At 38.0% G+C, this 25,139-nt stretch overlaps 1 protein-coding gene across 1 annotated transcript in view; it reads left to right on the top strand.

Moving 5' to 3' along the window:
* Positions 1–22,433, top strand: part of SLC29A3 (solute carrier family 29 member 3) — a 50,422-nt gene extending 27,989 nt beyond the window's left edge. Inside the window, exons 5-6 of the mRNA XM_075217046.1 lie at positions 14,207–14,369; positions 18,551–22,433. Coding sequence (XP_075073147.1) covers positions 14,207–14,369; positions 18,551–19,184 — 797 coding nt within the window. The 3' untranslated portion in view covers positions 19,185–22,433. The remainder of the gene's footprint in view (positions 1–14,206; positions 14,370–18,550) is intronic.
* Positions 22,434–25,139: the final 2,706 nt, after the last annotated feature.

Raw genomic sequence — 25,139 nt, forward strand, 5'->3', positions numbered from 1 at the left:
ATTTATTAACATTGATTACGATTAAATGCATTGGTTCATGGCAGTGATGTAATTATCTGCCAATGGGCTTTTTCAACAAAATAATTCCCCATGCCACAAGTCTAGAAAACTCTTGAATGGTTCTGGAAACATGACCAGAAATTCAGCTTAGTACAAAATCATACCTTGTTATAAGCTCTTGGTACAACTGTGCATCTGTGGGATGAGATGGAATAAGCTATTGGAAGTAGAGATCTGCCTCCAGCTAATTCGCAAGCAACTTTTGCACACATTGAAGTTGATGTGAGCCAACATCAACTAAGCTTAAAACTACTTATTGAATCTATGCTCTAACTCAGTGGTTCCCAAACTTTTTCATTTTACGGCACACTTAGAGTCTCCATAATTTTTTCAAGGCACCCCTCCAAAATAATTACAGAGCATAACTGTTTTATAAGTAGCTTGGTCAAAATAGCTGGCTAAGTGGTTACCACTTCTGCCTTACAGCACTGAGGTCATGAGTTCAATTCCTGACCATGGCCTTATCTGTGAGGAGTTTGTATGTTCTCCCCGTGTTTGCGTGGGTTTCCTCCGGGGTCTCCGGTTTCCTCACACATTCCAAAAACATACTAGTAGGTTAATTGGCTGCTAACAAATTGACCCTAGTCTGTTTTTTTGTCTGTGGTTGTGTGTTAGGGAATTTAGACTGTAAGCCCCAATGGGGCAGAGACTGATGTAAGTGAGTTCTCTGTACAGCGCTGCGGAATTAGTGGCACCATATAAATAAATGGTGATGTTGATGAATAAGTATATGGTCAGGACAGAAATGCTTATTTAGTTGTATGCAAAAATAATACACATAAATCCAAGGAAAATAATATTTTTATATATTTTTTTTTTTAATTCTATTTCTGTCAAAGAATAATTTACAGCTAATATTAAGAGGAATAAGATCAAACAAAATAAAACATGTACAAAAATCATCACACTGTGCCCCTTCACCATCACACTGAGCCCTCCTTCCTCCACACTCTCTGCACCCTCCTTCCTCCATACTCTCTGCGCCCTCCTTCCTCCACACACTCTGCGCCCTCCTTCCTCCACACACTGCTCTCTCCTTCCGCCACACACTCTTCGCCCTCCTTCATTCTTTTGCCCCCTCCATTGCTGGTTCCTATCATCATTTCCCCTCCCCTTTCTTTACTTTACCATACTTGGCCTTCTTTCTTCTATTTCTTCTGTCTTCTCTTCTGTCTTCATACCAATCCAGCGTCGCCCCGGACCCAGCATCCTCCTCTCTCCCGTTGCTTATCTCTGAATATGTCTGACGTAATGACGCCCGACATTCAGTGAGGAGGGAGGAGGATGCTGGGTCCCAGGTGCCGGTGGATTGGTAAGGTTTTTTTTTTTGGGGGGTTTTTTTTGTTTGTCTTTTTTATCTTCCTGGCCACGGCACCCCTGTGACACCTCCGCGTCGCACACTTTGGGAATCGCTGTCCTAACTAGTTCAGACTTCTCAGAGAGTAAATGGGGAATAACTTGCTATTGGGCATAGTGGCCACTCCATGTGCTCAGTTGTTGCTTTGTCATATAGACACTTTTCTACAATATGTATTTTCCAACTATATAAAATAACATTGTTTTTAAGAAGTTAGAAATTTGGACCATTTTGGGACCTCCAATGTGCGAGGTGATGTGTTTTTAGCCTCTCTTTACAACCTCTAGGTTTATTTTCTGAGGACCTCAAATCCAAATAAAGTGTCCTTGATGTTATGAGGTTTAACTACATTCAACTTATTAATGTTTTTCCTACTATCCGGTACAGAAAAGCACTGTGGTGTCTTCCAAAACAACGACAATAATAATAATCACAGGTATTTGGTTCTGTCCTAATTCATCTGCTTGCAGAGGTGCATATCTCTTCTCTGGAGTACGTTTTAGATTTTAAAAGCATTCCTAACCACTTTGCCTTTTCTACCAAATGAAAAAAATAAGGAGGCTTTGGCTTTTCTATTCATCTTAGAATGTTTGATCCCAGTGTCCTTTCCATGCTCCTTTTTATAGTGTTTCGTGAGTTGACAAAATGCCACTGCATAGTCACTTCTCCGCCGAGGTTTTCATTTTCTTTTGGGGTTTTTTCATGCTGTTTTGTCAGCTTGTGTTAGTTGGTTGGTTGTAACCTTAAAAATGCATGAATAATATACTTAAATAGTGTCTTTTTTTTCTAAGTTTTCTCTGTCATCTAAAGGCTGGTGTTAGTGGTGAAATACTTTAATTGGTGTAAGCTCTCAAATTAAAATTGGATTGAAAACCCCCGAGGGTGGCATCAAAGGCAGTGAGGCCTTAGGATTGAGAATAGAGAGTAAACTAGGTGGTGGTCGTTCTGGTACTCACTCTTCATTGGCTGGAGGAGAGTTATGGCAAGGACCTGAGATCTGGGACTGTACATCTATGATATGTATATATTATCAGTATTTCACCATTACTACATAGTATTATTGAACAAGGTCCACCAGTCTCTATAGACTTTCTTTCTTTACGCTTTATTTTTTATTGTTCTTGGCAAAAGTCTTGTCTCAACTGAAAATTGGATGGGTTAGAGGTAGACATTGATATTAATATGTAATTAATAATCATCATCCCATTACTATATATTACACAATGCTTTGTCTCTTTGTGGTGAGTGACTTGTCTCTGTGCATTCTAGTTATTCAGCAAAGATTTATTGTGAGGAAGTGAAAGTGCTAATGAAGTCGAAAGAAACATTTTTTTCCTGTGTGAGGCAATATGATGCATGCCATCACCCCCCCCCCCCCCCAATCTCTTCTTTGATAGCCATGTATTAACCTTGTGAGTGCTTCCCAACCATTACTAGGATACCGCAGGGTAATGAGTTAGGTGTATTAGGTAACGTGATGGAGGCGATGGTTGCCAATTATCATATTTTCAACACTATATTGTTTGGACTATACTATCTGAATTAAGGCTTCTTGCATTGCAATATATCTGTCATTCTATTTTTTTTATCATTTATGGTCGATGCTTACTGTATATGATTGTTGGGCACTGTTTGTCAAAAAATGAATCAGCTTATAGAGAAGGTATAGGCTAACAGTACATATGAACTAGACAAAGAGGTTTTCAGTAACTAATTTATGTCTTGCTACACTCATTGCCTGCGGTACGCACGTATGGGAAACAACAATAAGCTGGGCGATTAGTATTATCACTGTATCCAAATACCGTTATACTGTATCTATCCATGTTAAGGAACCCTTGCATTATAACACAAGTACCTATTTATTTTTATTTTCATTATTCAATCTTATTAATGGCTTGTGTTACCATCTATCCAATCGATATCCCCAGATAGCACACACCTCCCTTAGTAGCCAGTTAACATACAGTACCGACACAACCAATCATTCTCAGTCCCAGGTCATATAACTAACACACCCATCAGCACTCAGCAACTCCTTGAAAAAGTCCCTGGCAGGACAAAATGCGTTGGAGCATATTACCTCATTGCTTATGCATCCTGATTTCTCATATCTGCTGAATTTCGTCAAGCCTAATGTAAGTGTGATTCTGTCATCCGAGCTTGCCAGCTGCGCATGCGTGGTCCACAGCACAACGGTAAATCCAGGCTTGCACTGAGTGTCTCCTGCAGGAGGAACCCATTGGATGGTCGGCACAGCGCTCCCGTAACACTACAAGAGAACCGCATGCATCAGCACAGCATTGCAGAGTGATGTACACAATCAGAAAACCTTGATCATTCCTTTAAGAGGCGCGACAATAACCACTCTAAGGTACACCCTTATTAACCAGCAAGAATATCAGCGGAATCGCTCACTATCTGCACCCATCCCCCGGCACAAGGACAAGAGCAGTGCACAAACGATCTCCACAAGTTATCTACATTGACTATATACCTACTCTCTGCTAGCTTGTAGACTTTGCACACACATTGGTATACCCCAGGCATTCTTCACTCACTATTGCACTTATCGGCTCCATCACGCTACCTAATATACCTTACTCATTACCGTGCCCGTGTGGTTATCTACTTTTCACACAGCCACTCGTACAATACCGATCCCACACTGCCTGTTCTGCATCCACCTTACTTTTGAATATACAATATTAGGATACCAGTGAGTCTATATGGCCTGCTGAGTCTTTGCTGTGATTATTTTGATGCTGCATCTCCTGACATTTAGACCCTTTTGTTTGAGCGGTTCCAGTATTTTTAAAATGTCTGTGTGACTTTTGTTACTTATGTACTATAGTTTTATATATAGTGCAGTGGCCGAAGTGGAAATTTAGAAGGTATGTTAAATGTAAGTTAATGAAATTACAATGAAGGCCGTAGGAGAATTGTTGGTATGGCATATCACAGTATACCAGCCCACTTCGGCCATCTGATTAATTGGTTTTTAAATAAGCAAAAGGTAAAGTAAATTTTAACATTTTCCCCTTTTGGCTTGGCCAGTGCTATTTTTTACACTCACTGTGCCTTAGTGCACAACCAAACATTCAATATATTTCTTAGTTAATACTTGGCTCCACTTTATATATGCAGTTTTCAACCTTATCTTGTTTCTTCTGTATTGCATTCTCTATAAAAGTCAAATGTAATGGACTATTTTCCTGTAATTTTCTCAAACCGCAAAAAACACCTCCCATATCGTAAAAGCTATGTCTAAATGCTGCCAAGTTGGTTTACAAAGTGCAGATAGCCAAACTGTTTTTTTATTGTCACTTGTTATGACCTATGATGTCATGTGTTTGAACCTACCATGAGTAAGTAAACTATTTGAACTCTTGAAGCGCTTAGACTTTTGGGCACTTTTTCTTCTTTTCTGCCATAGTCCAGCATGATGTAAGGTAAGGAATCTTGCTACAAATATAGTTTAATATTCCATATAATATATTTTTCTCTGTTTAATCTCCTGCGTACATGCGTTACATCCACTTAACAGCTATCTTTTGTGGCTGTATAAACTTCAGGGCTCCCGTTGGTTACAATGTAATCAAACTTCTCCTGCATCCAACCTGTGCATACTTGAGCAACAATACAGATCAAGTTAAACTACAAAAGTGTAATTTGAAAACTGAATCTAACTGCATCAAAGCACGTCATACGTGCTTAGATGCAGCGGCTCAGCAGTAGTGTCCCTTTAACACTTTTAGTTTTACAATGGTGGCAGCTATGTAGATATTACACTTTGTTGTATGTACATGATATTTATTGGAGATTAGTGTTAACATTTTTATTATTACTAGAGATGCTCACTGACCCCCGTGAACTGGTTTTGGTTTTGGATCTGGATTAGCTTCGTGTTTTGGTTTTGGCAAAACCGCCCTCGTGTGTTTTGGTTTTGTATTTTTTAGAAAAAATCCTAAAATATGCTAAAATCACATAATTTTGCTCTTTTTCTGTTCCTGCATTATTATTAACCTCAATAACACTAATCTTCAAGTCATTTGCAGTCCGTTTTGAACACCTCACAGGTCACAATATTCTTTTCATACACTTTCGGAAAAATACTGCAGCGACCTGGCTGGATGGTAAGCGACAGAGCAATGACACAAACTGCAGTTCCTAGCACATCTAGGACACATTGGCACACAGCAGTGGCAGGAAAGAAAAATAGGGGTCCGCCCTCCCTCCCACCCCTCGCTATGTTGGGGTTTAAAAAAGAATTCAAAACTCGCGGGATCCGAGATCTGACAATGTCACAATGACGTTTTGCCTCGTTTTCAATTCCGAGGGCGCGCGACAGTACCGAGCTGGCTCGGCTCGGCACTTGAATCCCTTAAGTTCGGGTGTGTTAGGTTCTCGAGCAACCGAGCCTGAGCATCTCTAATTATTACCATTTTTGTCAAGTTGTTTGCTGTATCCCTCTATGTCTGTATGTTGTGTGTTAGATATGATGAACTGACCAGCAGCAATTTTTCCATGGTACATGTATTCAAATGTTGGCATGTATATAGATGGGACAAACCATTATAGAAACTTATTTTTAGCGGGGTCTTGTGTGTCATATATCTGGATCTGAGAGAGCCTCCCACCGTATCATGCATGTGTGTTTGATTAAAACTAGTGATTCTTTTCTAATTATCCAACAAAAATCCTGAGTATTATACTAAATCTGCTGGTCCGTATAGAAAGTCTCCAAGAAATTTGGCTCCAAGCTGCATGCACAATGTGCTAAATGCGATCCAGCTGGTAATGAGACAACATCATAATTGGATCTGAGCTGTTTGGCGGAGTCCGTGGTATAGAGATTGGATAATCTTGGAGGGAGCAACTCCATCTGTGAATCGTACTATCAACTTCTCGGACGGACCACGTAAACCAGGTGATTAAGACTTTATCTCGCCACTCACACAGTCTGTATATGGAGGAGACAGTATTTATGGGCTATCATCTATAGTACTTATGCGAATTAGCCCGTCATCCACTAGTGCACACTGGTTGCCTTTATATTCCGGATTTATGACTGAGGATTATTTTGTATTTGGATGTATTTTTTCTGTGTACACCAACTCTTTTTTCTACAGCCGCGGTTGTGATATGTCTTTTTGCATATTTTGTTTTTAATATAGTGTTGCATTTTAAATCAGTTATACTCTATTATATAGGGTTTTTTATACGACTAGGGATCACTTATTTATGTATACTTGATTATTATCAACTGTTAATCATATTCAATCCAGTGTTATACTTATCGGTTGTACTGTGGATTGTCTGGTCTCGCACGACAGGAGAACCTCCGTGTATTGTATATTTTTATTTAGTTTTTCTATATTATTTTGACCCTCTAGCAGCGCGACCCTCATTTTTTGTTTTTTTGTGTTATGTAAACTTATTTTTAAGATGTTTTTATTTCATTTTTGAGCATATTAATCTTCTGAAATGACACTTCACTCTTTAAAACAATGTTTAGTCATTGTTTACATTTCACTTTGTCGCAGACCAAAGTAAAAGGGCAATTTCCAAAGTGGCTGTTTAGAGCATACTTGCCAACATTTTTTTTTCTTTTTCCGGGAGATGCCGGCTGGGACGTGGGCGTGCAGGGGGCGGGGCTGCGAAATTGCGTCATTTTGGCCCCGCCCCCGTGACGGAATGACGCAAATCGCGTCATTTTACAGTGGGGGCGGGGCTAAACGCCGCGACTCCGGGTGAATCGCGGCGTTTAAACTAAATTTTTCCCCCTTCCTATCAGGGAGATTGCCACACTCGTCCGGGAGACTCTCGCAAAATGCGGGAGTCTCCCGGACAATCCGGGAGAGTTGGCAAGTATGGTTTAGAGCAGACATGTCAAACTCGCGGCCCAAACGCATATTGTTTAAGGCACAGCATTACTATGGGGAAACAAGTTGAATGTGGCCCCTGTTTCATTTTATTCGGTGAAATGACTTAAAATTCACTGAATACGACAGAACAGTTTGCATGAGTTCAGTCAAGCTTCCCCGTCAGCGACACATGCGGGCGACGATTATGCTCATCTCTCTGTACCCACACTGTATGTTGTTACACACAGTTTGCCGGCGACTTGCAGATCGGATCTTCATACATTTACCCCTAGATGGTTAAATGATCAGAAAATTATGAAGATTGGGCACATATAGTACAAGATTTTGCTGCAGAACTGTATATGCTGACTTGAAACTTTGAATCTTTTCCACAGTATTAGAAGGCATTACATTTTCATTCATTCCCTTTGCCCTATGCAGGTGTATATTTGCCACAACTAAGGCACAGTGCACATTCATATGCTCCGCTGAACACATGCTTTAAAAAAAAAAAAAAGGAAATGAAAGCATTTTTTAGTTTCAGTCGGAAGAAACATGCTGGTGTAAGCCCAGTACTACGGGTCTGCTGCTCTTCTTCTTATGCAGACTATTAAATTGATTAAATTGTTTGAATTTGGATCAGTCACCCATCCGTGCTTTCTCTCGCTACCATTAAAGTGCTGTTCAGGAGTTGCCCCCTAATGATGCAATGGAGGCCCTGAGCTTCAATCCAATAGAAATACTTCCTTACTGTTAGCAATCCACAGCACTGCAGCCACGTATGTTAGCTAGATAACTTCCACAGTGAAATAGTGTTCATACACTGTGTTCATAATGTCAGCAGGCCAAGTGACTGCTGTTGTCTGCACAGTGTAGCCAAGTGTAGTTGCAAGAGTGTGCACTCAACTAGCTGATGAGATTGGGTCGTGTGACGCTTGTGGATTCAGTCCGAGCCTGGTGGACTTGTTTGTCTTCTTACAGTATCATATAAGGAAAGTTGAAAGTAATAAAACTTCTTTCCTGTTTTTAACATGATGGTATCTAGACAAATCTACTCTGCCTACAGAGGAGTGATTTGTGTATTTCCTGCTCAGTTAGGAGAATATAATACTGCTTAACAAACTTTATTGATTTTAACAGAAAATTAAAAAGCCCCTTCTTAAATTTGACTTTCAAATCATTCTCTTAGCAATTTTCACATACAAGTGCAAGAACACCTTATCTAGAAATCCATCAGATGATGGCAGTGCTTAACCACAATAAAACTGGTCCAGCCATTGGCATGTGTGTCCTTGCCGTCTGTGGTTTTTTAATGACACACACTTCCCTCAGATCTGCTTCATTTGCATATCTGATACGTTGGTGATACATTTCTGTGAATGATGAGTCCCCTGCAGGATTTTATATGATGGTGTTTTTTGCGTTCTTCCCTTTGCTCTCAACATTTGTCACGTTAACCGACACTCATGTTATTTATTGTTTGTAAATGTCTCCCTCAGGAACAAAATGGGAAATTTCAATGCATTTGTTATAAATTTTTGCCACACTTCATTTTTACCCCATGTTGAGAATAAATTTTAATGACTGCAGAAACCATGGAAACTTCATAATAACTTCAATGCTAATAATGATATAAGACCCATATACATCTTAGTGAGACCTTTCTCCATACAGCCATCATCATTTATATAGCACCACTAATTCCGCAGCGCTGTACAGAGAACTCACATAAATCCCTGGGCCATTGTAGCTTACTGTCTAAATTCCCTAACATACACACACAGACCAAGAGAGACTAAAGTCAATTTAATAGCAGCCAATTGTTTTTTTTGGCGTGTGGGAGGAAACCTGAGCACACGGGGACAACATACAAACTCCACACAGATAAGGCCATGGTAGGGAATAGAACTCAAAATTGAGTGCCGTGAGGCAGAAGTGCTAACCACTAAGCCACCATGCTGCTCAAATATACAAATATAGATGTCACCCACTCATAAAATACGTTCAAAGTCTTTCACATTATAGGGATTGTACATTTTTACAGTTAGACATTGCAAAGGAGGGGCCCCCACTGAAGGGATTGCAAAGGGGTAGGTATGCCAAACTAGCAAAGGCTGTACAAAGGTGTAAACCCCTTTCAAAGGGTTTTTTCACCATACTTAATTAGTCTCCCCTAACCTTTTGTGACACTCCAATTATAATATGTTTACATATGTATGTGTATGTATATTATGCACTCAGACACATACATGCATGTAGACTGACTTTTAGATATAAGTTAATATCAAATACAGTATAATATACACAGCTACAATGCACACGAAGTACTAAAGAATATCATTTACAGAGTGGCATCTGTTATAAATGTATGATCTAAACAGACACTTGCCAGGCCGAACAGCCAGATTGACCTGTGAATGGGCGTCTTAACATTCCCAACTGGAAGGTATGGTGCCCCATAGCGATCGCCCCCCCCTAGCAGGGGCTTGCTGCACACTGTGCAGGTCCGCTCGGCAATGACAGTGTGCTGCCCGGCTGCTCTAATTGTGTTTTTAACACAATCAGAGCAGCGGGGCAGCACACTGTCACTGCCGAGCGGACCTGCACATAGTGTGCAGCCGCCGGCAGCCTTAGAAATCAGAAAGGGTGCGGGGCCTAACCCCCCCCCCCCCTAAAATCGCCCCGGGTAAAGCAGTTGTCTAGATCCGCCCCTGCCTCCAGCGAGCTGCTCCCAATCTGACTTAAGCTAGGTACATACTGCAGGTGTTTCACCTGATTGTTGTGCCAATCACACGATAAATGACTATCCCGTCTGAAATTGCTTTAGTGTGTACGCTCCCACAATCATGTTTTATTGTACCAAAGCACATTGTATTGTTTCTCTATAAATGATCCAATGATGTTGGCCAAATTCTAAAGTGTGTATACACGCGTGACCAGCAGTGTAGGTAGATGTCTATAGAGTTTACAGAGTTATGACAGATGAAGAGCACAGATCTGAAGGTAAATCGGGTATGTGTGTAAACAAAAGTCGACATGCTGCTCAGAAACTTTCATTCGTTGGTAAAATCATTAACTATGTGGCATTGGGAGAATTTTTCTGTAATGTGTACCCAGCTTTATTCTCTGCTTTGTTATGAAGCAGATTTAACTGGAGCAGTCGCTTTCCGCAGCATGTGACCACCTCTCCACAATGGACGGAAGTCACGTAGCATAACAGGAGTGAGAGGGAGTGCAATATGTTCTTCCTTCTTCCTCTGCAGTCTCTTTGTCATATGGCAGGGCGACCATCCCTTCACAAGAGAAGTCAGGAAACGAGAAGGGAGGACCTGAGCGAATAAATAGGAGAGTATGAGTCACGTATATAGTAGATGGGAGTATTATATAGAAGATGGGAGTATTAATGGAAAAGTAGAGAATGTTACAGAGAGAGCGTGGTAAAAGATAAGGAGGTTTTTTATTTTATTTTAAAGGGTCATAAACATTGAACATAATCCTATGTGGGCAGAAGGGCAGTGAGTAGATAAGAGGCAGGCAGAGCAGATGTATTTTCAGTAGTGAGGCGTGTGAAGCGAGGTTTGATTGGAATGTGGGGGGATTTTGTGAATAAATGTGGCACCTGATGGCTTGTTAAAGTCTGAGTGCATTTTGTGGCATTTGGTGGGGGTGAGCGCATGTAGGACTATTTTGGAACAAGTTGGAGATTTGAGTGGTATATAGTGGATTATTGGAATGCGTGAGGGGATAAATAATATGGGTATGCTGAGATTTGGTGCTGATTTTTCATTCTTGAAATTATTGAAATTAAGCATAGTGGGCCTAATTTATACTCCATTTTTACATAGAACTCAACTGTAGTCAAATCGAAACTGAGGTCAAGATGCATTTTGATTTGTATCTGGGTGTAAGTATGCTCTGCCTAAATGGTACTTGGCTTACGTAGACACAACTGTGGTATAAGCACAAGCATATGCGCAGTATAAGGTCACATCAGAATGCATACAAAAATGTATATATTAATAAATATATGAACAACTATTAACAGTATATTCATTACTATAAATATGGATTTTCAATAAAAATATTTTAATTGTTTTTTTTTCATTCAGTACATAAATCAAGATGCTTTAAATGTACTGTACATACAGTGGGTTTTTATTGTATACCTTACTTACACATGTTCTGTACTATCTAATGGCACACATACGTATAGTTTTTATAACAAAGACTATACCATGCCGGTCATCTCTATCAGTCGGCACCTTCCCTGTAGTTGGTGCAAATTATACAGTTGAAACCAATTGTACGTGAAAACCAAAACTTGAATCTGCCGCATCGCCTTCGTCATGTACATTGCCTTCGTAAGCACCTTTTAAATCGGCCATTCCACCACTCAAGTCATAGGCAGTCGTGTCATAAGCGTTCAGGCCGGAATTGTGTTCATTGGAGTAAGGTCCATTTCTGAGCATGAACAGAGCTATTTTATGCAAGATACGCTACACAAATGGATGTACGTCCAAAAAGAGCACACATTGGGTCTGATGCGTTTTCGAAGGTCGGATGGCCACTCGTATATCAGGTTGCCAATCACTGGTCTAGTGTAAGTTAGATTAATTAAAGCAAATGGCTGATTGGTGGCTATATATTTTTTGCCTTATGTTTGTAAATAACCTCCATTGTGTATATAATATATATATCTGAAATGTCAACAGTGCTTATTATTTTTGTTATATTGCATCTGTCAATGTCAGAGTTTCTTTACAGTTTAATGAGCAAAAAAATAATAAATATCAGACTAACAATCCTTCTGTACAAAGTGTTTCTGATTGCCTAATTCCCTGACGTTGTAATAATCCAAGTACCATAATAAGAAGTGCTTTTGCTTACAGGTATTGTGTTCAATAGAATTAGGTCTAATTAGTTAATTAACTCCAGTGTCAAAGATAAAAAATAGACTTGACAGCAATGATAAGTGTTGCAGGTTAAGAGTATTTCATTAAGAAGTCAGCAAGTAAGAAAATGAAATTATCTAATTTAGATATAGTAACAGAAATATCTTGCTAAGAAATGTGTGTGTGTGTGTGCATATATGTGTATATATATGTATATATATATATATGTATATATATATATATATATATATATATATATATATATATATATATATATATATATATATATATATATATATCGCTCTAGCTTGACAAAGTTCCCTTACCTGGTCATCCTCAAATGTCATGTTTCGTTTGTCAAGCTGCACAAATGCGCAGTACAGGTTTATATACACAAAACCCCTTCCTTTGTCTAATTGCCTCATTAGGCCATATTCTCCACTTGTGTGTGCCTAAAAGTCTTACTCTGCAGGGATTTAACCCTGTCTGATCAGAGCTCTGTGGAAGCCATATCATCACTTACAGGACTCCTTTTTCTTCTTTACGCTGAAGATAGTTCTTCATGACATTGGTTATATGTTTGGAGTTGTTGTCCTGCTGAAGAATAAATTTGGAGCCAATCCGATGCCTCCCTGATGGTATTGCATGATGGATAAGTACCTATATTTCTCAGCATTAAGGACACCATTAATCCTGACCATAAAACCATCTCCATTTGCTGGAAATGATGATATGGCCCCCCCATAGCCCTGATCTCAACATCATCGAGTCTGTCTGGGACTACATGACGAGACAGAAGGATTTGAGCAAGCCTGTATCCACAGAAGATCTGTGTAGTTCTTCAAGATGTTTGGAACAACCTTGCTGCAGAGTTCCTTCAAAAACTGTGTGCAAGTGTAACTACAAGAATTGATGCTGTTTTGAAGCAAAATGGTGGTCACACCAAATATTGATTTGATTTAGATTTCTCTTTTGTCCATTCCCTTTGCATTTTGTTAATCGATAAAAATAAACTATTAACACTTCTAGTTTTGAAAGCATTCTTACTTTGCAGCATTTTTTCAACACCTGCTTGAACTTTTGCTCAGTACTGTATATATAATATATAAATCAACACTATACAATATATATAGAATATATTGTATAGTATTGTATAATATATAGATAGATACAGTTTGTTTCATCAAGTAATATATACATGGATTATGTTGTCTGGACTTAAAATGATTAAAGTAGAACATAGGCAAAATACAACCAGCTTCTTATTATGTAGTATAAGGATGTTAAGTCACCCTTATATGTTACATTATCCCATAGTTCTCTCCTGTAATTCACCTTATTGTAAGCATCTTCTACAAAAAGAAAATTATGAGGCATCACACTGTTTTGTTGTTTTTTTCGACCGGAAGATAATTTGTATAGTAGTTATTTGGTCCCGTGATAGAAACATTGATGTATTTAATACTAACAACATTCCATGGTTTGCAGATATTCTTCTCAGCTATTGTGTTCTGAATTGGAGATGTCCAATATTATTCATTGTCTCCAACTTATGGCACTTTTTCTTACAGTTATATTTGTCAACTAGAACTAACATGATTGCCTAAACAAAAAATCTTTTTTGTATCTTTTTAACTTATAGTGATAGTTTTAATAGTGTCTTTTAAATGTCTTTCAAGTGATTGCAAATTAGCATTAACAGACCCTTAGCACCCCGCCCATGTTACGATTTTAGCTTTTTTGCTGTAAAACATTTTTAACATATATAAATGTCTGTAACTATGTGAGCTCTGAACTACAGATATTGCTTAAGCGCCAGACAAATATTAACTTAATCCAGGTTGAGCCACTATGCTATGCGATGCTTTTGCTGTGAAGTAATTTCTGCCTTAAACATATTTATTTTATAATTACCAGTGCATTTTCACCTCTATAGTTTGCTTTGCCACACAATATATCATTAAGAAATAATTCTGCTTGTCTTGTATATTATGACCAAAAGTTTTTTTTTTTTTTTTACTTTTCTGCAGGCCAGGCGATGGGCGGTACAATCAGTGCATTGGCAGCCATTTTGGACTTGTCTATAGCATCCAGTGTTACAGATAGCGCTCTTGCTTATTTTCTCACTGCAGATGTGTTTCTTCTTCTTTGCATTGTTGTGTACCTGATACTTCCTCAAATTGAGTATTCCAGGTAAGGTTTTTAGACTTCTAGCTGGTGGTGGCAATGTAAAGGTATTTTAGTGGCATACATTGAGTCTTCAGTCTTAATATCATCGCTAATCTGGTGAATCTCTTCATGGTGATGGTGTAAATTACTCCTTATAGTAACCAGGTATGGTTAGATAATCCACTCTTTATGAAACAGCATTAAAAAGGGAAAATGTTTTAATTATAGTTAACCACATGGCTAACAATAACATTTTAAAATACAATAGCAATATTCATATTGAATTGGTCACAATGAAGAATTATTCAATCAGGGCATCATATCTATATATGTATATAAATGACAGAAGTTGGGGAATGTTTCCTGGAACATGACAGTGAATTCACCTTCATGTCATGGCCTTCTCAGTCACCAGTTCTTGTGGGTTTAGGTGGACTATTGAAGTACAGTTCAAGCAGCACCTATTTTGCATGACCGTGTGACCCATTTGTACAGTGTCACACCTGCTACAAACTAATAATTACAAACCAGATTTAAGAGGTTGCAGATTGACAGTACACATGTTTCAGAAATATGCTTCATCTATCTGTTATTTCTTAGTATTTCCACTTGATAGTTACTCTACAGTTCGCTTTTGTATGGCAGTGTGAATCCATTTTTCTATATGCTGCTGTAGAGAGAAATTAGACACAATGTACAGAATACCTTACCTGTGTTTATGTGTAGAAAATTAAAGTGAAATCATATTAATTGGATATGTCTCCCTTTAAAACAGGTATTATTACAGTGTTTTGTTGGACAACACATTTATTTAATTATTTCTATTGTCTGCTAAAATGGCTCCAACTACCACAATCCTTTCAGAGGCTAACTGATTTGAAAGGGGTTAATATTGCTTAAGTGAATTAAAACATTTGTTTATAGTGGGAACAATAACAATGTTGACAATGTCCTCAATCAGTTTAATGAAGCCTTGAAATTGTAATGTAATTTTTAACACAAGGCTGGATTTAGCATATTTTTAGGTTAATTTCTATAGATCTTCAATGGCCTTTTACAGACGCCGATTGGCTCCTAAATTCTGCATTATATTTTCAACCCAAACGTTGTGTCGAGGATGTGTGTAACTCAAAACAAGTGTTTGTTTTAATTAGTGTATTAGTTTATCTTACATTTATGTCAGGGCAGGAATATCTTTAATACACACTCCTTTCTGCACACAAGGCACTGAAATGCATTTCTGCTGTAAAACTGACAAAAACTAAGTACAAAACCACTGAGTGAAACTGGAGTTTCAGCCACAGATTAATCTCACCCACAGACTGATCTTGCTTGTTCCATCTCAGAAAGCAAAAGAGAAATGTTATTCTCAGCAAGTAAATCCATCTTATGTTTTTCTGAACACTCACACACACATGACCAAGACTTTATTGCTCAATAGTTACCATTTTGTCCCTTTATAACCTTGGACCATCTTAATGACCACATATAGTAAAATATGAACAGCTTTAACTTTTATCTGTGGATACTGTAACTTTTTTGCTACGCTGCCACTATTAAGAAAAATAATTAACTAAACCTTTTGTGTGTTGTTAAAGGAATACAGATAATAATACATATATGGTATCCCCTGATATATAACCATACTTCTGAAGGCTCAAAGACAATCATTTGTAGTCCTCCACACTGCTTGTTATATTATATATTTTAACATTTGGTGTACAGTAATTTTCAGAACAATTTCGAATGACCTTAGCTACTGACACCAAATGTTTTGTAGTGTTTTTGAAGAAAATAATTTTTGAGTTTTCAATGCATACTAATAAAATTGTTAAAAAATATGTTTTGTGTATATTGACCATTGTGACTACATACAGGTATTTCAACACTCCCCTTATTTAAAATCATGTCTGATTTGGCTCATTAAGTCCATTTTTCTTTAACAATAAAAGCAAAAAGTTGGAAATCCGAGCTTTGCAAGGAAAGCAAATCCCCTTTCTACCTTCGCTGTCCCCAGCCACTGATCTATCTACTATGCCTACTGCTAAATCTGTCCCCAATGGCGGTAATAATAAAAAAGGTACTAGAATCTACCTGCTGCGTTTTTACAGCACTTTACTGCCACGCTCTCACAATACAAGATGGAGTACTGCCACAGCTCCTCTTCCTCAACGAATGACTTACTGTTCAGGAGACACAAAATTATTATTATTATATTAGGAATGTTTTTCACATGTTTGTAAAATATATGGTACTATATGGAATTTGTAATGGTAATCTACAAGAGTTACATACTTTTAATAGGCAAACAGAAGTACTGTAAAATTTTGGTCTTACGAAAACTAAAGTTATTTCCTAAAGAGCCACCAGAAACTGTATTCCATTTTGTTTAAATAATTGGTGAATATCAGGGTAATATATACTTTAAGCAGTCTGTCCTCTTGTCCAGATTTTCCCCACTGAACTGGTTTTACTTTTGGCTGCTGTAGTACTGTTTGCGTTCAGCAGGTGGCATTGCACAGCTTCTCCAATGACACTGTTATTTGTAGGAAAACTAACAAATGCAGGTTGATGATATTAGCTTTGTGAGTTTGCAATATAAGATAGAATTGTCTGTGGGAAACAATACTTAAAAATGTAATTACTGTGAGAGTGATGTACAAAATATCAAGTCCATCAAAACTAGTGACATTAAGGTATGTAAAAAACAAACAAAAAAAAGCAAAGCATTTCATTGTAATAGCAATTTTCCCTGACCCAGGCTTTTCCAAGAACACAATATAATGACATTTATGAAAACGACTGCACTTGGAGAATATGTTATAGCCCACAGCAATCAACACGACTTCTGCTTTAATTGCTGAAACTGCACTAAATAATGATTGTGGGGTTGTTATGGATTACAGCACCTTTTCCGGTGTACCAGTTTTAATCAAAGTTCCCCTGTCTGATGTTTAAATAGTCTAACATATTTGTTTTATATACTATGATATATCTAATAACTGCTTAAAGTATTTATTTGTTTTGTCTATATGGAAGGGATAGGACGCAGATAGGAGCACACCCCCTTATCATTATTCTCCTTCTGAAATTGGGGTCACAACCCTGGTTTGCGCACCAAGGCTTAGATGGCTACAAGACAAGGGGGTACATTTATCAAGTTACGATTTTCCAGCGAGTTTGAATAGTGGAGAAGATGTTGCGTATAACAACCAATCAGATTCTAGTTATCATTTATTTAGTACACTCTACTAAATGATAGCTAGAATCTGATTAGTTGCTATAGGCAGCATCTCCACTTTTGCAAACCCGCCGGCAGGGGAGGGCTGGCAAATTTCAGCCCCAGGGGCAAGACTCGACTCAGCAGGCTATTAGAAATATTGCAAAGGACCCAGCCCAAGGTAGCCCCGTATGGGACCAGCCCGGGGGGGAGATGCCCCCCTGCTGCCCAGCCCAGTCTACCACTGCCTGTCGTAAATTCGCAGCTTGACAGATTTACCCCAAGGACTTTAGGCTAATGTGCACTACTTGGAAGTGACACAAGGTGGGGAGTTCCTTTCCCAAAAACATATTTTTAAGCAAATCTGATTTTAGCGAAAGTAAGGAATAGATCATATGATGGACAACTATTGCAAATTATAAACTTTAATTTTTTTAAGCTATTTTGCTCATTGACACACCTTGTATAATTATAAAAGAACACTGAACAATGTCCTAGTTTGTTGATTGGTGGGGAGACTTTTCTTCTTAGCATAGAGCCATCTTAACTGGGGAGTTTTTTCTCAATTTCCAGCCTTTTGCAAACTTATTTTCTGCATTAAACTTCAAATAACATAAACAAATCTGCATCTCACATATGATAAGGACATGTGGTGCGGTTGCAGTTTGAGGTGTAAAAGCACCTTTACATCTGGAGTGCTAAATGGAAAACACTAGAGAGAAATTGTATTTCACTTTTATACATATACATATGTTTCAGTTTTTCATTTTGACCCCTTTAACTACATATAATAGCTTAAACTCCCAAATCCTCTTTATCCTATTTCACACGATATTAAACATTTGTGGGTAGCTGAGCAGTTGAAACCCCAAATTATGTTTTACGATATAACAATTGTTGAGTTTTTAGTAAAGTGAACTTACATAAACTAAAAGGTATTGAATGTTTTTTTTAATGTACTAACTGTCTTATATTTCTTTTTTAGTTATTACTTGAATATATGTGATGTGAGACCAAACAGCTCTCTGTCTGAAGGTTCTGCAGAAATTAATAACACTTCCTCACCAAAGACAAATTCTCCCCCAATACTGCCTATCTTAAAGAGGGTCTGGATGCTGGCTGCTTGCTTATTTTACACTTTCTTCATCAGCATCATCATTTTCCCAACCATCTCTGCTGGCATCGAGTCCGTCGATAAATATACAGGGAGCGTCTGGACCAATAAATATTTCACTCCCTTTACGTGTTTCCTGACATATAACTTTGCTGACTGGACAGGACGCCAAATCACAACATGGATCCAGAGCCCTGGGCCCAACAGCAAGATTCTGCCAACATTGGTTTTGCTCCGAACAATTTTTATCCCGTTGTTTATGTTCTGTAATTACCAACCCCGGAAACACATATACCAAGTCTTTTTCCAGAGTGATGTCTATCCAGTTATATTTATCACATTGCTGGGACTGAGCAACGGTTATCTGGGGACTCTCTCCATGGTGTATGGTCCTAAAGTTGTCCCCAAAGAGTCAGCCGAGGGCACTGCAATAGTTATGTCTTTTTTTCTTGGCTTAGGGTTAGCTATAGGATCAGCTTTCTCTTCCCTCGTTCACTTAATATGATACATAATTAACATGGACCAATCGTTTTTAAGCGGAATTAGCTATGCATTTTGTTTGAAAAAGATTTTGGAATGACCAAAAATTAAAGGCAATTCCATAGTACATGCATATTTAGCATGATATTTTACTGTTAAGCAATTTGATTTAGATGTGTCCATCTGTTGGTTTTTAAGCTATAGTCCTTATTCTACATTACTTTAAGGTAACATAAATCATTGGCTATTACAAAGTTACCAATAATCCCTACATACATAAATTGTGATATGCCTCCAAGTTATTTTTGAATTTATTTTGAATATAGCCTATTGTAATATACTATAGATTGTGGTTGGTATAGGAGAAAAATTGCTATGGGTATTATAATAATAAGAGACTCTTTTTTCCACTGGTTTAATTTATGCTAGTAACAAAAAACAATTTATACCTCTTGGAGGCTCAATATAGTTGAGCATTGAATTTGCCTTTGGATTTTACCCAATAGCAACACCAGTGGGTAATTGTATCAAGCTGCGAGTTTCTGGCAGGTTTAAAAAGTGGAGATGTTGCCTATAGCAACCAATCAGATTATAGCTATCATTTTGTAGAATGCACTAAATAAATAACTAGAATCTGGTTGTTATAGGCAACATCTCCACTTTTCAAACTGTCAGGAAACTCTCAGCTTGATACATTTACCCCCAGATGTGCTTTTATTAAATATAGCTAGAGAATGGACTCTTTCTTAAAAATAAGGACATAGATATTTAAAACTCTTACAAGTATGACGTGTTATTAATATCCTTTAGTCCTGATCTGTCATCTGAATGGCAGTAGAAGAAGTTTTGTTTTAATTTTTTAAAACAATCTGTGAAATAAGTGCTACCTGTAAGAATATTGTCATTTTACTCAGAAGTGACTTCTATAACTTTTTATTACTCTAGGGGGCATATTCTTTTTTTACAACACACCAGTTGCAATTTGGTACAAATTTGCTTTCAATGACAGTTATGTATTTGATCATGGAACACTATCAAAATGAGTCATGTGACACAAGTGATATCACTAAGCACCAAGTTATTATTTTGCTAAAGTCAGGCTATTTGGATATATTGTATAGGAGTTTTCTGCAGATTTTGAATACCACTTTTTTATTAAACAGTATTATTTTTGTGTAGGTTACTAAATTATGAAATTTTACAAATTATTGCAATAAAAATATTATTGTTTTTTTTTGTAACATGTTAAGTGGGATGTGATTAATGTTTTACAGGGTCCACAGAGATCTGTTCACAGGAGGTAGGTCAAGTCCAAAACACCCATATTTCTAAAACACATCACAGGGTGCAAAAGATTTTCTTTTATTAGGACCAAGGTGAGCAGCAGATGCATCTGAAAGATGAACCCCAGAATCTAATTTCACTGCTCAGTGCTGGGAATAAGTGTTGAAGAGTAGCAAGTTCTCTTCAGCTTGGTTGGGTCAGATAAAGTATTACTTTAGACACAATGTAATTGGATTGTGAAATAGGTTGCAGTGAGATGTAGCAGAATCTTTGGCAGCATTAAACGATTCGAAAAACAGTTTAGATAAGTACGGGACACAGAGATCACTAACTAGGACTGCTGCCACAGCAGATGGATGACCTCGTCTTGTGTTGACCTTAAGAGAAACTTGTGGATCTGGAACTCAAGTTCAAAAATCAAACTCACATTAACATAAAGCGCTGCAGGTGCAAAATTTGCATTTGTTAAGGAGACGCTTCTCTCTGCTTAAATAAGTTCCATGAAGAATTTATTGCTCGTAACTATGGATATATGTTATTTTAGGGCTGAATAATGTTCTGTTTTTGAAATAGAATCATTTTTCAATATTTGACCCCTAATGTGCCAGCTTAACCTTTTCTGGTAATGTGTAACAAAAGTATTTGAAGTTAAATAGAAGTTATCAAGGAATTAATATATTGAGTAGAGATACCACATACATCATATGTGCAGTTTCCAAACACAGTCATCAATGTTGTCATATAAAACATTACAATTTTAATATGTCCTTTCATATTTCGTTCTTGGTTTCTTCAGTTTAGTATTTTCTCTCTTCTGGCATTTTTTGTTCCTCAGGATTCTATAGATACCTTTCCACTCTCTTCCATACCATTTTCTTATATCACCATTTACCAAGCTAAAATTATTGCCTAACTGTGCCGATTTTGAATACCACTTTTTATTAAACAGTATTATTTTAGTGTAGGTTACGAAATAATGAAATTTTACAATTTATTGCAAGAAAAATATTGTTGCTCTTATGTTCCATGTGGAAAGTGGAATGTGATTAATGTTTTACAAGCTCCACAGAGATCTGTTCACAGGAGGTAGGACACCTTCTTTTTTATGTTATGTCTGTATGTAAGTGTGTGCCTAAATTATGTGCATGGCTTACTTACTAAAGCTCGGTACACACTACAGAATTTTCCACCAACTTTTTATGCCGATCGATTTTACATGCAATCGATGGTCCGATCGCTCAGTCCATGGACTGCATACACACTAGCCTTGTTTAGGACGATAAAGGGAAGAGCGGACGTCCCTTTAGCGACTTTTTACAGCCATGTTGTCGTGTGCAATGACTGTAATTTCGTACTCACTGTTGTAGATCGGTCGGAAGTTTATACACACTACACAACGGAAAAGAGTTTGGAACGAAAATATTAAATGGTACGACCAACCAAATGAGGCGACAATCGTCCATTTGGGCAGACTTTCGACCATCGTGTCACTGCACACACTGACCCGACTTGAACGAGCGGTCGAATGTCGGCTGATTGAGCCGATTATTGGACGAAAACTGTGTAGTGTGTACCCAGCTTAAGATTTCTGTAATGTGTGTTTATAGAAATTGTATGTGATGTCACTGGCCATTCTAGAAGCTGAGAAATGTATTTCCTTAATCTACATCAACTCTTTAAACAGTTATTGAGTTGCACTTCTATATTGAACTCCAGCCAATAATATTCATTTGGGTGTGAATACTTAAGCAATGTTATTGTCATTGGTGATCCTTAACCAACATAGTGTAAACAGCAGTTTAGTGGCAGCACTGTAGCATGGAATCCCCAGAATAAGTATATTTTGGAATAGGTGTGTAATGTGTGGGAATGGTGCTGCTGTGTTGGTTATGGATTGTATATGATGTCTTGTGGCCATGTATGAGAGTTGGGCATGTGGATATACTGCATATGATGTACATGGAACTCTATAATAAATTAAATTGTTGAAGCTGTATTCAGTACTGTGTTAACAGCATTATAGGCCCTTGGGCAAAGCAGTGCACTGGGACCCTATCTACACAACCACTTACCCATTTATGTGCAATTAGTACGTGTGCGTTATTTTAGTCAAGGTCAAGATATGTATTAGCAACAGCAAGATTGCCTGTACAGATAACAGCTGATACTGAAGTGATTACTCCAGCTAAACGTTTAGAGGGTTTGAAGGTTCTGAATAAATCTCCCAGAATAATATACTGAAAAATTGGCAAGGCTATGTGGCCCCTTTGCTCGTAGGGCCCCCGGCCAACTGCCCAGTGGGCTCATGTGTTAATTCGGCTCTGGCTGTATTCTCAAAATTATTAAATAAAACTATAAAGAACAGTATAAAGATCACTTTTATGAAGTAATTATATGCTTTTTCATGACGCTAAGTTGATATATAACCGATTGGTCCATCATTTCTGCCTATCATAGTGCCTATTTTTGTAAGGGGATGGGAGAGTAAGTTATAAATCCTCAGAGTAGTATTGTGTAACTCCCATGCATTTTTTAATTGTATGAGTCCCTATCACTTTTGTTGGGAGAGGGATCAATGGGCCTATCGCCATTTATGTAAATAAGTGCTCTCTTTTCGTAATCATTTAATATCCCTCTCTTCAATTTCAGACTATGTCCTCTTAAAGAGCACAGATTAAAAAAAAAGTACAAAACCTGCTGTAGTATACCATGCAGTTTTTTTTTTTATTAATCCATGTCAGTGTCCTGGAATATGGCAGCAATCATTGAGCAACTTCAGAAAGTATTTCTGAATAGATGCAAAAAGTCTAACGGTAAAGTTCTACAGTCTATCGGAATATATATTTTTTAATTAGCAATCCGTTTTCATTTTGTGGGCTGAATGAATATTCATCACAGTGTAGTCTATTAAGTCAGTTTGTAATGAATTTAAGCTGAATACTTGTTGATCCCGCAAAATGGATGACACAACTGTGTATAGATGACAGGTCCAGTCACACAACATTTCTAATATAAAATGAAGAGCTCTGGAAATTTTTTATATACAAATAGTTCACTTCCATGTTTTGCGTGCATCCGAGTCTATCTGTTAGTAAATTTCCCAAAAAGGACAAAGATGTTGAGTACATAATATTAGACAATGTAAGAAAATTAACTTTAGCCTGTTATGTTTAGCATCATATAACCCAAATTACATTGATATAGCTCATTATAAAGAAACCTGATTTACGTATTGAAATTAAATAACATTATATTCTTCATATCCGCTTTTGAAAATATTGTTTTTAAATAAATGTGCTCTCTCCAGCAATTTACTTGATTTCCTCGTGACATTCTAAGTATTGTAATATAAGAACTGAAAAGACCTTCTTCTATTTAACAACACTTGCAAAATTTATAATGGCGTAATATGCAGTGATGACCAACGTTACAGATCATGCTTGTCTGTGTTGAGTCATTATCTATTTCTTTTTTGGGGAACTTTTGAGCAATAGCAAAAGGTTGATGATTTTGCTTTATCATCATGAATCAAACAGTGACATATTTTCATAAGGTCATGCTGCCAAGCAAAGCAATCAGCATTTAAGCTAATTTCTTAAAATAGTTTTTTCTCAAATTGACTGCAATCTGAAAAATAAGTGGGCCTGTCACCTTAGGGCGAGCCATTTTGTGGGCAAAAGTAATATTCATGAGATGCAGCTTACCTGTTCACTAACAATCAATTATCATTGAGGAGCTATTGAATTGAGAGGCTGCATTCTCATGAATGTTGGCCAGTCCACTAAATTGCTAATTCTACAAGCTATAGGCAGCAAACACACTATAATAACAAAAAGAAAAAACCCTGACAATTTGCTGAAAAAGCAGCAGCTCCTTTTCCACTAACCTTGGAGGGGATTGTTGACCATCATTGCATCTTTTAGTGAGGGGACCGGTGAGCATAAACTGACTTATTCCCCGGAGCAAGGCCATGCCATAATGGATATGGCATCAACCTCCCGCCATATTGATTGAGCCGTGTTGGCAGAGCCTGCTGTCCCCAGCACCTACTTACCTCTCTGGTGTTGTCTCAATGCATATTGAAGCCGCACATCACGCATGCTGTCTTGATTCTCTCGGCCCCGTGGCTCTTGTTTAACTCTGGGAGCGGTTGCACTGGACGTGGACCGACCACCGCGACAATGCTATAGTGCTTGTGTGGTACCATCTATAAAAGGCACTGGACTCGGACATGAGGCTCTGTAGCACAAATTGGGTTCTAGCGGCAGAAGTGTCCCCTGTATTGGACTCTCCCGAGACATGGATAGTAGGGTGCAAGTGCGGCGGAGTTTGGTGAGAAAGCCTTCCACCATCTAGGTATAAGTTGCAGATAGAGGTGACCGATGTCCTATATTTGGAGTGCCTGTTGTCCTCCACGACACGAAGGCAACTGATTAAACCTCTCACCATCTAACTGCCCTTGGACTACTTAATTCCCCCACAGTGGGGAGGCACCAAGCACTAGAGGTGATATCCCAGCTGTAAGGCCTCTTGAGCTGGTGTCCTTCAATGGCAGCGGTCACTTACCCGGATGCTGGGATATCACCTCTAATGCTTGGTGCCTCCCCACTATGGGGGAATTAAGCAGTCCAATGACAGTTAGATGGTGAGAGGTTTTATCAGTTGCTTTCGCGTTGAGTACAACAGACACCTAACA

Source organism: Mixophyes fleayi, chromosome 6, assembly GCF_038048845.1.
Source record: "Mixophyes fleayi isolate aMixFle1 chromosome 6, aMixFle1.hap1, whole genome shotgun sequence".
Taxonomy (NCBI): Eukaryota; Metazoa; Chordata; class Amphibia; order Anura; family Limnodynastidae; genus Mixophyes; species Mixophyes fleayi.